At 62.5% G+C, this 11,526-nt stretch overlaps 2 protein-coding genes across 4 annotated transcripts in view; both read left to right on the forward strand.

Moving 5' to 3' along the window:
- Positions 1-848: 848 nt before the first annotated feature.
- On the forward strand, positions 849-6,107 carry INTS5 (integrator complex subunit 5). Its single transcript, XM_075005340.1, has 2 exons — positions 849-955; positions 2,472-6,107. Exons 1-2 carry the CDS (start codon positions 882-884, stop codon positions 5,269-5,271), a joined length of 2,874 nt encoding a protein of 957 aa, XP_074861441.1. The 5' UTR covers positions 849-881; the 3' UTR covers positions 5,272-6,107.
- Positions 6,108-6,364: 257 nt separating this feature from the next.
- GANAB (glucosidase II alpha subunit) overlaps positions 6,365-11,526 on the forward strand; it is a 15,786-nt gene continuing 10,624 nt past the window's right edge. For 2 of the 3 annotated variants that reach the window (XM_075005450.1, XM_075005452.1), the window contains exons 1-5: positions 6,365-6,462; positions 8,257-8,358; positions 8,656-8,764; positions 10,450-10,577; positions 10,852-11,031. In XM_075005450.1, the coding sequence (XP_074861551.1) occupies positions 6,443-6,462; positions 8,257-8,358; positions 8,656-8,764; positions 10,450-10,577; positions 10,852-11,031 (539 nt within the window). In that variant the 5' untranslated portion in view covers positions 6,365-6,442. The remainder of the gene's footprint in view (positions 6,463-8,256; positions 8,359-8,655; positions 8,765-10,449; positions 10,578-10,851; positions 11,032-11,526) is intronic. The other variant, XM_075005451.1, reaches the window with a different exon arrangement.

Consider the following 11,526-nt stretch of genomic DNA (forward strand, 5'->3'; position numbering starts at 1 on the left):
AGCCCAGGGGCAGGATTATGCAGTGGGTATAACATCCTATTCACCTAAATCAGTAGGGCTCTTGCTGACGGTCAGTGGTGGATCGATACTGGGGCAAGAATGAGGCTTGTTGCTGGCCAGGAGGGACAACCTAAGCCAGCTCACAATCCCAGCCTGGCTCTCATTAAAGTCACTGACCATGCATCAGTGGATGGCAGAGGGGTAAGAAGAAAGCCCTGCATGGATACAAAAAGTTGGAGCTCCAAAGATAGCAAACAATACAACCACACGTGCAGATGCAGACAGCTGTGGATCTAACGCAGAAATCCACAGATTTGCCAGGCTCTAGGGACAGGCATGTGCTTTATTGTCTAAATTTGAAGGGCAGGTCCTGGTGACACTGTTCTGAGAGGATGTGGGCTGGGAGGCACCTACAGTGGTTGTCGAAGTGCTGGGGGATTGCAGGGGCTGGAGGGAGGTAGAGCCATCACAGGGATCCAGGCTGTACTAATGTTTGATACAAACTAACACCCCCCCATGTGCTGGGGAATGGAGGAATCACCCAGAAGTGAAACCCTTTCCCTTGGGAATCCCATGCAGCTTCTGTGTTTTCAGCCTGGAGTCCTGCTTAGTCTCTATCCTAGAGCAAATCTCTGCCCCAGGTAAGAGCTCTCTCGCTCTCCCCAGCTCAGCCCCGGCCCTTCAGTCGGATGCCTCAATCCCTTTCCTAGAGCCAGTCTAAGGAGCCCACTTCCACCAGCTTCCCTGTCTTGAGCGCCAACGTACCGGAGCCGGAACCTTCATAGCAGGCTCTGGGGGCCGGCGGGCCCGTTTCACTGCTACACCTTACCCCGGTACGCAGGCGCGGACCGAGGCTGCCACTGGGATACCCCCGGCCCGGGATGTCCGCGCTGTGCGACCCCCCAGGGGCGGCGCCGCCACAGAACCCGGTTCATGGAGCCCACCCGCCGCTCAGGTACCAGGACAGCCGCTAGTCGATCTCCGACAGGGACCCCCCGTCCCGCAGCCCCTCCCCCCGCGCAGGGACCTCTCCCTGGGACGCCCCCCACCGTTCCACAGCCCCTCCCCCGGGCAGGGACCTCTCCCTGAGACACCGCCCCCATCCCGCAGCCCCTCCCCCGGGCAGGGACCTCTCCCTGAGACACCGCCCCCATCCCGCAGCCCCTCCCCCGGGCAGGGACCTCTCCCTGAGACACCCCCCACCCCCCGTTCCACAGCCCCTCTCCCGGGCAGGGATCTCTCCCTAGGACACCCCCACCCCGCCGTTCCACAGCCCCTCCCCGGGGCAAGAACCTCTCCCTGGGACACCCCCTGCTGTTCCATAGCCCCTCTCCGGGGCAAGGACCTCTCTTTGGAACTATCCCAAAGCCCCTCCCTGAGGGCAGGGACCTCTCACTGGGACCCCCAGGGACAGGGACATTCCCTGGGCAAACTCCCATTTCCCACAGGGGCCTCCCACTGAAACCCCACCACTTTAGCCTTCCCTGGCAAAGCTCCCCACGGGGAACTATCCTCTAAGGGCTTGAGCCCATCAACCTTCCTCCTCCAGGTCCCTCCCTGACCAGACCAAACCTCCCAGGAAGAGGGACCCTTTCCCTCCAGCCACCCAGTGGGGAACCCCACTGCCCCTTTCACCTGGAGCCTCATAATCCCTACCTCTACCCTGGGAATCTGTGAATTGATGCATTCACCACTCTTCTGCTTCTTGGCAGAGAGCTCCCAAGCAGGAAATACCCCTTTCTCCAGGTTTTGGAGACCCACACAATGCACCTGCCCCAGCCACCCAACTGCCCCAGCTATGTATCTCATCACCACCTGTGGACTGATCACAGCCCCTTCCTGAAATCCTGTCTTTCCCTCATGACAGCATTACTGGTCTGCTCTCTCTTGAGTCGTCAAGTGCTGCTTGATGTCCTCAGGGTGGTGGTGCGGCAGTGAAGTTTCAAGCCCACCCTCAGTGGGTTTTAGGATACCATCCATATTATAAGGACTTCCTGCTGCATATGAAAGGGAACTGCAGGCTAGTGACCCCTTCACAGAATGAATGGCTGGTGGTCACTCCAGAGTACCTGGGCCTGCTCCTCCCATCTCTCCAGGTGCTAAAACTATTTGAGAGTGAATTTTGGGGTTCCACATCTTGTGTTCTGGAACTCAAAATCCTTCTGGGGTGCCAGGCTGCTATCTGGCTCTATGTCTACAATAGATCTATAATGGTTCCATTTCTGCAATATCTGGGTGCCTCACACTCACTCATTCTCATGGCACCCTTTTATCTCCATTGCACCCAGGAACAGAATCCAGGTGTACCGATTCTGAATTAAGGGCCCTACCCACTAGACGCCCCTTCCCCTCTCAGATAGCATGAAGACTGGGGATGGGAGGGGACTCAGAATCCAGGCCTCCAGGGAGGCTGGTATGTACCTCCCTGCTTGCAGCCTGATACACTCTGTGCTTCCCCCTCTTCCTCACAGTTCCCAGGAGCTGGCCCAGGAGATCAAAGCCTTCCTCAGCGGTGCCGACCCCGTGCATGGTAACAAGCTGACCATCAAGGAGCACGCCCGCTCTGCCATCCTGCTGCTGCGCAGCCTGCCGCCTGCACGTAGCGCCGTGCTCGATCATCTGCGCAATGTCTTCGATGAATATGTCTGCACTTACCTCTTGGAGCTGGAGAGCAGTGAGGGAGGGTTAGGTGTGGGGCGGACTCAGGGGCCCAATCTGGATGATGTGGTGCAGGAGATCCAGAATGTGCTGTCCGAGTTTGTCCGCATGAACCCCAAGGCCTGGACACCTGTGGTCTCAGCCTGGTCCATTGACCTGATGGGGCAGCTGAGCAGCAAGTATGCAGGGAGGCATGGTGTGCCCCACGCCTCCAGCCTCAATGAGCTGCTGCAGCTGTGGATGTCTTGTAAGGCCACGCGGACGCTGATGGACATCTACACCCAATGCCTGTCCTCCATGATCAGTACCTGCCCTGATGCCTGTGTGGATGCCCTGCTGGATACCTCGGTGCAGCATTCTCCACACTTCGACTGGGTGGTGGCTCACATCGGCTCGTCCTTCCCCAACACCATCATCAGCCGCGTCCTCTCCTGCGGCCTCAAGGACTTCTGCATGCATGGGGCGGCCCCTGTCGACCTGCTCTTCCCTACTGCTGCCGACAAGCGGGTGCCCAAGATTGCCTCTGTGGTGGGCATCCTGGGCCACCTGGCCTCGCGCCACTCGGGCAGCATCAAACAGGAGCTGCTGCGGATGTTCCACGAGAGCCTGGGCCCCGTGCGGGACCAGCAGCAGAAAGCTACCGTACCCTTCCTGCTGCAGCTGGCCGTCATGTCGCCCATGCTGCTGGGCACCATTTCAGCTGAGCTGGTGGACTCCCTCAAGCCGAGCGTGCTGAGCCAGCTGCACCAGCACTTCACAGCGCTGCCCCGTGAGGACCTGGAGAACATGGTGAGCATCGTGGTGCATCTCATCTGCCAGACGTCAGCGGGGGCCTACCGTATCCTGCAGTTCCTGGTCAACACGGCCATGCCAGCCTCGGTCATCACCACGCCAGGGCTGGCCGTCCACGACAGCGTGCGTGAGGCTTGCGACCGCATCATCCAGCTGTTGCTGCTCAACTTGCAGAAGCTGGTGTACAACCGGGGCACGCCCAGCCTGGGGGATGCCCCGCCCCGGGCTGTGCCCTTCCTGGATGAGCTGAAGGGCCACGTGCAGGAGCTGTGCGTGGAGACGCTCCGGCTAGAGCGCAAACGCTTCCTATGGCAGCACCAGCTGCTGGGGCTCCTCTCGGTCTATTGCACCCCCAGCTGTGCCACGGACGCCCTCTTCTACCTGCTAACGCTGGCCCGGAGCCAGGAGGAACTGGGCCTGGCCACGCAGCTCTATGCTGTGCTGAGCTCCTGCATGAGTGACCTGCTGCCAGCCACTGTAAAGAAGTGCGTGTGCCAGATACACACGGGGGGTTTGTCGGAGCAGCACATGGTGCAGCTCTTCCACAACCTGGCCCTGATTGTGCAGTGGGAGGGAGAAGGCCCTGCCTCCATGAGCGCCCAGCTCGGAGCCGTCCTCTCGCTGCACCTCTACGACCTCGGACAGCTCCTTCTGCACCGCAATCCGGAAGTGGCAGAGGCCACCTCCCTGCTGCTCTCCGTCTGCCCCCTGCCCCGGGCCATCCGGCCGGCTCACCTCCTGGTCATCATCCGCTCGGCTGTGCACCAGTTCTTCCTGGTGCTGCACCGTCAGTGCTCCACGGGCATCAGCTACAGCAGTCGGTTGCTCTCCCGTCTTAGTGGGGCCTCTCCAGCCGCAATGAAGGCCACCCTGCAGCAGCTAGTGGAGGGAGCCCTGCACCCAGGGAACGCTGAGCTCTTCGGAGGCCTGGTTGAGCTGCCTGCTGGGGATGACACCGGCCTGGAGGGCGCCAGGGTCTCCCTGCTGGACATCAATCGGCGCTTCACAGCTGCCGTCAACTTCTCTGGCAGCGTGTGGTCCGTATTCCACGCTGGCGTGATTGGGCGTGGGCTGAAGCCACCCCAGTCCACCCGCCAGCAGGAGCCTGAGGAGATTGTGCACAATGTCCAGAACTTCCTGAGCCTGCTACTGCGCTGCTGCAGGGGTGGGCGCTACAATGCACCCGAGTCCCTGGCCCACACAGCAACTGTCAACCCCGAGGCAGCCAAGGCGGTGGCTGTGGTGCTGGTGGAAAGCGTCTGCCCCGATGTCACCAACAGCGAGCTGGGCTGGCCGCCGGAGGAACACACCCGCAGCACGGTGGAGCGCGACATCCAGATCTGCCGGCGCTTCCGTGACAACCCTCTGCTCTTCCAGCTGCTACGGCTGGTGGCCGCCGGCCCACCAGCCCTGTGCTACTGCTCCGTGCTGCTGCGAGGCCTGCTAGCCACCCTCATGGCCCACTGGGAGGCCTCCCGCCACAGCGACACCACCAGCTCCCCCTGGCACCTGCAGGCCTCCTGCGCCCTGGTGGCCTGCATGGCGGAGGGCTCCCTGCTGCCACCTGTGCTCGGCAACATGCACGAGATCTTCCACCAGCTGGCTCCCTTCGAGGTGCATCTGCTGCTGCTGAGCGTCTGGGACTACATGCGGGACAACAGCCCCCTGCCCCAAAAGTTCACCTTCCAGGCTGACAAGGGGCTTTTCTTCCGTGACTTCTCCCGTGACTGTGACGTTGGGAAGTACCTCTGTGTGCTGCACAGTGTATTGCACAAGAACATTGACCGCTTGGGGCTGCTGTCAGGGCGCTTCCAGCCCTAGCGCTGCTCCCCACCATCTCAGGGAAGTCCTGGATTCTCCCCACCTCCCGGGGCATGGCCGCTCCTGCCATCTCAGGACAGTCCCAGCTTAGCTCTTGCCCCTGCCCTAGGATACTGCAGGGGCTGCCTGGGTGGGGGGGATGGGATGTTTGACTTTTTTTAGCCAGTTAAGAATAATCAATTCTCCCAGAGTTCGGGCTGAGGAGGGGGAGAGTCGTGGCACCTGCCGCTGGGGGCAAGAGTAGTTGCAGCTGCACTAGGGAAACCACCCCATTGTCAGTTTCTCTCAGGGGTGGGAATCTTTGGTTTCTGGTTCCAGGAGGGCCAGGACTAGGACTGTCCTGGAGCGTAGATGCCTGGCCCACCCACAGTGAGGCACTGGGCGTGCTTCGCAGGTTCCAGGGCCACATCAGCTCACTGGATGGTCATGTCTCTCCTCTGGATTCCAGCTACAGAAACTGGTTGGGGGTCACATGCAGGAGATGCAAGTGTGTTCGGCACTTCTGCTCCAGCCTAGCATCTCCCACCAGCTACTTAGTGCCACTGGACTGGGCCTGGCTGGATTTTGTTACTGCTGTTTTCAAGCTGCTGTGGACGGGGGAGGACAGATACCCTGGGGCCAAAACCAGCCTTCACTGCCGTCTACCGCTGTTGGATGGGCTCTGCTGGGGTAGCAGAGGCTGTTTGCTGCTGCTGGTAGCCACCTCCTGTTGGGGGAGCCAAAGAGGGTCTGTGCCCTCTGCTATGCAGGGGAACAAGGGGGCGCCCCGGGCCGCAGACCCCGGCGCAATCTGCTGTCGCCTTTGCCACCCCCCTCCTTTTGGAAATAAAGGCGGAGAAGGGAGCCCTGCCGCGGCCGGCGGTGTTATGTGTGGGGGCGGGGCGGGGCGGGGACACGTGGGCTGCGGGTGAGCGGGACGCCTGGGTTCCGGAGGCGCGGGGGAGGCGGAGCAGGCGCGGAGGGTCACGTGGGCCGGGGGCCCCGCCCACCGGAAGCGGACTCCACCGGGCATCCGGGAGCCGGTGCTCATTCATATTCATAATTGGGCGGGGCCTCCGCAGAACGGCTGGCGGGCGCTCGGAGAGCGGGGGAGGGACTGGGGTCGGGCTGGGCCAATGGGGATCTGAGCCATGCGGGCGGGGGCGGCGTGTAGGGTCAGGCTCCAACCAAGATGGCGACGGCGCCGGAGCGGTGAGAGCGGGTCTGGTGGGGGGGCCCGGTTCCCAGAATCCCCCGGGGCAGGGCCTCGAGCACCACTCGCCCCCCCCAGCCCCCCGGCTTGGGGTCCCGCGATCGGCCTTTCCCCCATTCTGCCCGGCTCAGGCCTCCCCCCTCCGAGGCCCCCCAGGTTCCTCCGCCCGGCCCAGCCCCCTCCCGTATCAGCCCGTTCGCTGGGCCCAGGGCCCCGCCGGCACCAGCTCTCCCAGCCCCCTCCCCGCTCTCCGGTCGGCCTGGCCCCGCCCCCAGCACCCTCAGTTCTGTCCCGACCGCAGATACCGACCCCTCCCCCACTCCTCGCTGCTCCTGCCCCCCCGAGCCGAGCCCCGCCCCACGCCGCCCCCTGCAGCGAGCCTTCATTGGCTGCCCTGGAGCCTTTCCAGCCTACATCCCCAGCACTCCCTGCTCAGGCCCCAGACCAGCCTTAGCCTGGCCCTTCAGACATGGGGCCTCATCCCAGCCCCTGCAACTGCAGCTCTGGCTGCCTCCATTTCTGTGCCCTGGGACCCAGCTGGCACCTGCTAACTGTGCCCTGGGCAGCTGGGTTCAGAGCCAGGGCTAGGAGTGCCCTGGGGTGTCCTCTCCGCTTTGCTCCCTTGCCTTGTGTGGGGATGGGGCTTTCAAACTTCTGATGATCTTTGCACCCTCTTCCCTGAGCCACTTCTGCTTTTTTGCAGCCACGAGTCCCCAACTGTCCCATTGCAGGGGGTGCTGAAACCCAGCCCTAGCAGAGAGGGTCGCAGGGTGGGGGGATCTGGGGGTGTTTTTTCCCCTCCCCAGGTGAAGGGGGCATTATCCCTGGAGCAAGGGGCTTATATTTGGGTTCTGGGGTGTAGTGGCCAGGTAGGCAGAAGCCAGAGGCCTGCAAGGCGAGAGCCCTCCCTGACTCCTCACTATGGCCATGCCCCTCAGTCCTGCCCTGCGTCCCTTGCTATCTCAGTACTGGGCTCCCCATGCTCACTGCTGCCTGGGCCCTTCAGTTCTGGCAAACCTGTCTGCTGGTGGCAGAGGCTGAGCCTAGTCTGCTGATCGGTGTTGGGTATTGCCAAGGTGCAGGGGGATGGGTTCACGCTCGAACACCTGGCTCACTGGCACTGAGCAGCCCCATTGACAGGGTGCTGTGTGAACCCTGCAGCTGTGTTGCAAGTGCTTCCTGTTGGAAGCTGCCCTTCACTCCGCGCCAGCTTAAAGGAGCCCTGCTCTTTGTCCCCTTCAGCCCCTGCAACAGAGGCTGCTCTCTGAGGGTCACTGCCAGTCAGAACTGCTCCCTGTGCCCCTTCCCTGCATGTGGGAGGGGACCCCTGAGGTGGTGGGGCAGGGGGACCCCATAGCAGACTCTTTAATGAGTCCCAGCCAGCGTTCCTCTGCCTCATCTGGGACTCTGGCCCTGGGACCAGGGCTTTCCCCAAATAGGATGTGGAGGGAATGAGGAAATCTGGCAGCCACAGTAACCCTGCCCTGAGTGCCAAGTGCCACGGGTGGGCTCCCCTGGGCAGCGCTTATGTTGAACTGCCCCACAAGACCCAAGTTGCCCCCAAAAGGGGGGCAGTGCTGTGTCATCTCCTGGGCTTGAGTTAACTCTGATGCAGAGCAGGATTGTTCCGTCCATGCTCGGTCTTCCTCCCTCCACCACTGGAGTTAACCCTAGTAAGGGGTCAATGTTATCCCTGACTCAGGGCAGGTGCTGGGCACCCTGAAGCCAGTGCTGTGCCCTGTGGTAAACCTGTGTGCAGTGTGGTGGTGGACCTTCCCCCGGCTCTCTTCCAGGCTGAGGATGGCAGCTCTCCTCTGGACAGCCCTGTGCCTAGTGGCTGTCTTTGCTGTGGACAGGAGCAACTTCAAGACGTGTGACCAGAGCTCTTTTTGCAAGTGAGTAGCAGTGCAGGGGCGCAGGACTGCGCAAAGCCAAGTGGGAGCAGTGCAGGCAGGGAGCAGGAGTGGAGGAGATAGGCCTGGAAGAACCGTGGCCCCTGTGGGAGGCCAGGAACTGCTACTCTTCCCGCCCCACCCTGCCGCCTTGGGCTGGCAGTGGGTCTCCTTGGGGGTGGGCTCTTGTGCAGGTCCCATGCTGGCTTCTTCCTCCAGCTCCCCAGCCAGGGAACAGAGATACAAACAAGCAGTGCTGCTGCTGGGATCTCTGCTCTAACCCTCCCCCACTGTCCCCAGGCGCCAGAGGAGCATAAAGCCTGGGAGCTCCCCTTACCGGGCACTGCTGGAGTCGCTCCAGCTCACCCAGGACTCCATGAAACTGCAGCTTGTCAACGAAGTGACCAAGGTGAGCAGGGGTGGGGGGGGCTGGCGGGGCCTGTGGCTAAGCTAGAGTCCAGCCCTGAGACGCCTGCCCCGGGGGGAAGGGAGCAGGGACTGGGAGTCAGGACTTCCTGGGAGCGGTGAGGTGCTGAAATGCCATCCTGGTACTGTGCACAGCAGTGCTGTAGCCAAGCCATACGGGTCCCCCTGAGTCCCGGCTGCCGGGGGGCTGTGCTCCCCCACTATGGGCATGTTGTGTGCGTGGCCCCGCAGGGCTCCACGAAGCTCAGAGTGAGAGTGATGACATCTCGTCCCCTGGGGCAGGGGCCAGGCCGCTCCTTCCCATGGATGCAGCAGCACAGACTCGCTTTAGGACTCCAGCTCCTCTGGCCGCATGTCCAGGCGGTTTGGCTCTGGGGCTCGGGTGTGCGTGGGAGTCCGTGTGCTTGGGACAGATAGGATGTGATGTGGGTGAGTCGGAGCGGGGAGGGCGTTAGAGCTGGAGAATAAAGGTTGCTGAAGGTGCAACTGGTTCCTGAGGAGGGCCTGGGGTGGCTGGAGGAGCTGCGGAGGAGAGGTCGGCAGGGCCCTCATGGGGCAGGATGGGAGCAGGGTCACTCTAGGGCAGCTGGGGAGGCAGCCAGACCTCTCTGGAGTCCCGGGGACGGCCTTAACTTCAGTTCCTTCCAGTCCCCTTGGGTTTGGCACCATCCGCTGCAAGTGCATGTGGTGTTTTTAATCTTGACACGTTGCTGTGGAATCCCCCCTGTCCCCAGCCAGGCCTGGGTTAGGCCTGGTCCCGGCACTAGACCAGTGGGTCCCAAGCTTTTCGGTATCACGCCCCCTCTTTGGAATTTTGAGAAACCTTCCCGACCCCCTCCCCCTCTTTGTCATCCTCCAACCCCCTTTAACAAACAATTCAACCTCCACCATCCTGAGCCGCCCGAGCCCCGTGCTGCCCGGGCCAGCTGCCCACCTGCCAGCCCAAGATGCCCAAGCCACATGCTGCTGCGGCCAACCACTGGAGCCCTTCGCCTCTCACAAAGCCAGGCACCACCGGCCCCCTGCTCTTATACCTTCCCCCAAGCCAGACACCCCCAGTCCCTCCTCCTCCTCCCCGCACAACCCACACTCGCTCACTTTTGCCAGAGGCAGCCAGCTCCACGCGGGCCTTTGCCGGCTGCCTGCTTTTCATAGTGGCTGCGCCGGGCCGCCCCCGTGAAATGGCAGGGGCTGAGAGCCAGAAGCAAAAGCTGGCTCTTTCTTGGGGTGGGGGATATGATGGGGGGGTCACCTCATTGCCCCCCCGCCACCCCCGGAATTTCTTCACACACACACCCCCCGTTTGGGAAGCCGAGTGCCAGACAGTTAAATGCAAATCAGATGGGAATTCATGGAACCATCCTTGTGCAAGACAGCCAGGGTTTTACTGGCATTACAGCACCTCCAGGTGTAGAACTCGCATTTCCTCCGGGGTTCTGGCTCCCGCGCGCCGAGAGAATGGGGCTCTAATGAGGCGGGGGCTGAAATCCAGGATTCCTGGGTTCTCTCCTCAGTGCTGGGAGTAGAGTGGGGGTCAGTGAGCTGGAGCAGGAGGACTGGGTCTGTTCCAGTGATGCCCCCTCCCTCCCTCCTGGCACAGCAGTGTGAGGTGCTGAGCGGGGAGGAAGGGCCTGGGGCTGGTGTGAGACTGACAGGGATTCTTCCCAGGTCCCCCTCCTTCTGGAGCTCTACGGGCTGCAGGGGAACACGACGCGCATCAAAATCAATGAGCTGAGCCCCTTGCGCCCACGCTACGAGGTGCCAGACGTGCTGGCGCGCGACCCCCCCACCACCTGGTAAGAGGCCTGGTGGGTGGGGACGTGGCCCCTTTGGTGGTGCTGGTGGGGAACCTGGGGCTGCTCTTCCAGCCGCGCGCTCTGGGGAAGCAGGGGAGGGGGGTGGGATGGGCGTCCCCGGGGCTCTGGCCTTGCAGGCTGGTCGGGGCCACCTTCCATATCTCTGCTCCCGCCAGCTTGGCTGGGCCTGGAGCCGGCCCCCCCTTCCGTCTTGCTGCTCCCCCAAATTGGCCGGTGCTGGACCTGTGCCCCCTTCCGTATCCCTGCCCCCCAGGCTGGCGGTGACGGGCCGGGATGACAACAGCGTGGAGCTGGCGCTGGGCGACTCCGGGCACAAGCTGATCCTCACGGGGAAGCCGTTCCGCATGGACCTGCTGCAGGGGCGGGACCTGGTGCTGAGCGTCAATCCCCGCGGGCTGCTGCACTTCGAGCACCTGCGGCTCCGGAAGGACTCGTGAGTACCGGGGGCAGGGGAGCTCTGGACCACTCCAGCCCGGAGCCCTGGCAGCTGCCAGGGCCTCCCTGCAGGTGGGCCTGTATCCCGGAGCCACCAGGGGGCTGATCCCCAGGGGTGACCAGGTCCTACTCAGCTGAATGCTCTCAGTCCCAGCCTCTTCCAAAAGGAGGCGGGAAGGGGGCCAGGCTGCAGAGGGAGTGTCTAGGTACTCCTAGCCCTGGCCTGTGCCCGCAGGAGCCGTGGTGGCAAGGCACAGACCATGTTCAAGCTGTTGGTGAACTGCCCAACCCCCTGTTTTTTCCCTCTCTGGAGAGCCTGGTTGGGGGGCTGGTTTTGGGGGGGTGGGGCAGAGGCTGGGATCTGGCCCTGGCGGTGACTCTGTTAGGGAGGTGGTGCCCCTTGGGGCGCAGGGCCTGGCGAGGGGGGCGGGGATCTCTGTGGCTGCAATTCCATGCACTGACTCTCGCTGTTTCTGTTTTGTTGGTTGTGCCG

This window comes from Carettochelys insculpta, chromosome 11 (genome assembly GCF_033958435.1).
Source record: "Carettochelys insculpta isolate YL-2023 chromosome 11, ASM3395843v1, whole genome shotgun sequence".
Classification (NCBI taxonomy): Eukaryota; Metazoa; Chordata; order Testudines; family Carettochelyidae; genus Carettochelys; species Carettochelys insculpta.

Excerpts from the sequence above, each read along its gene's own strand:
- INTS5 (XM_075005340.1), top strand. The coding sequence starts at position 882 with ATGTCCGCGCTGTGCGACCCCCCAGGGGCGGCGCCGCCACAGAACCCG. Across the intron at positions 956-2,471 it reads GGAGCCCACCCGCCGCTCAG|TTCCCAGGAGCTGGCCCAGG; the intron begins GTACCAGGACAG and ends TCTTCCTCACAG.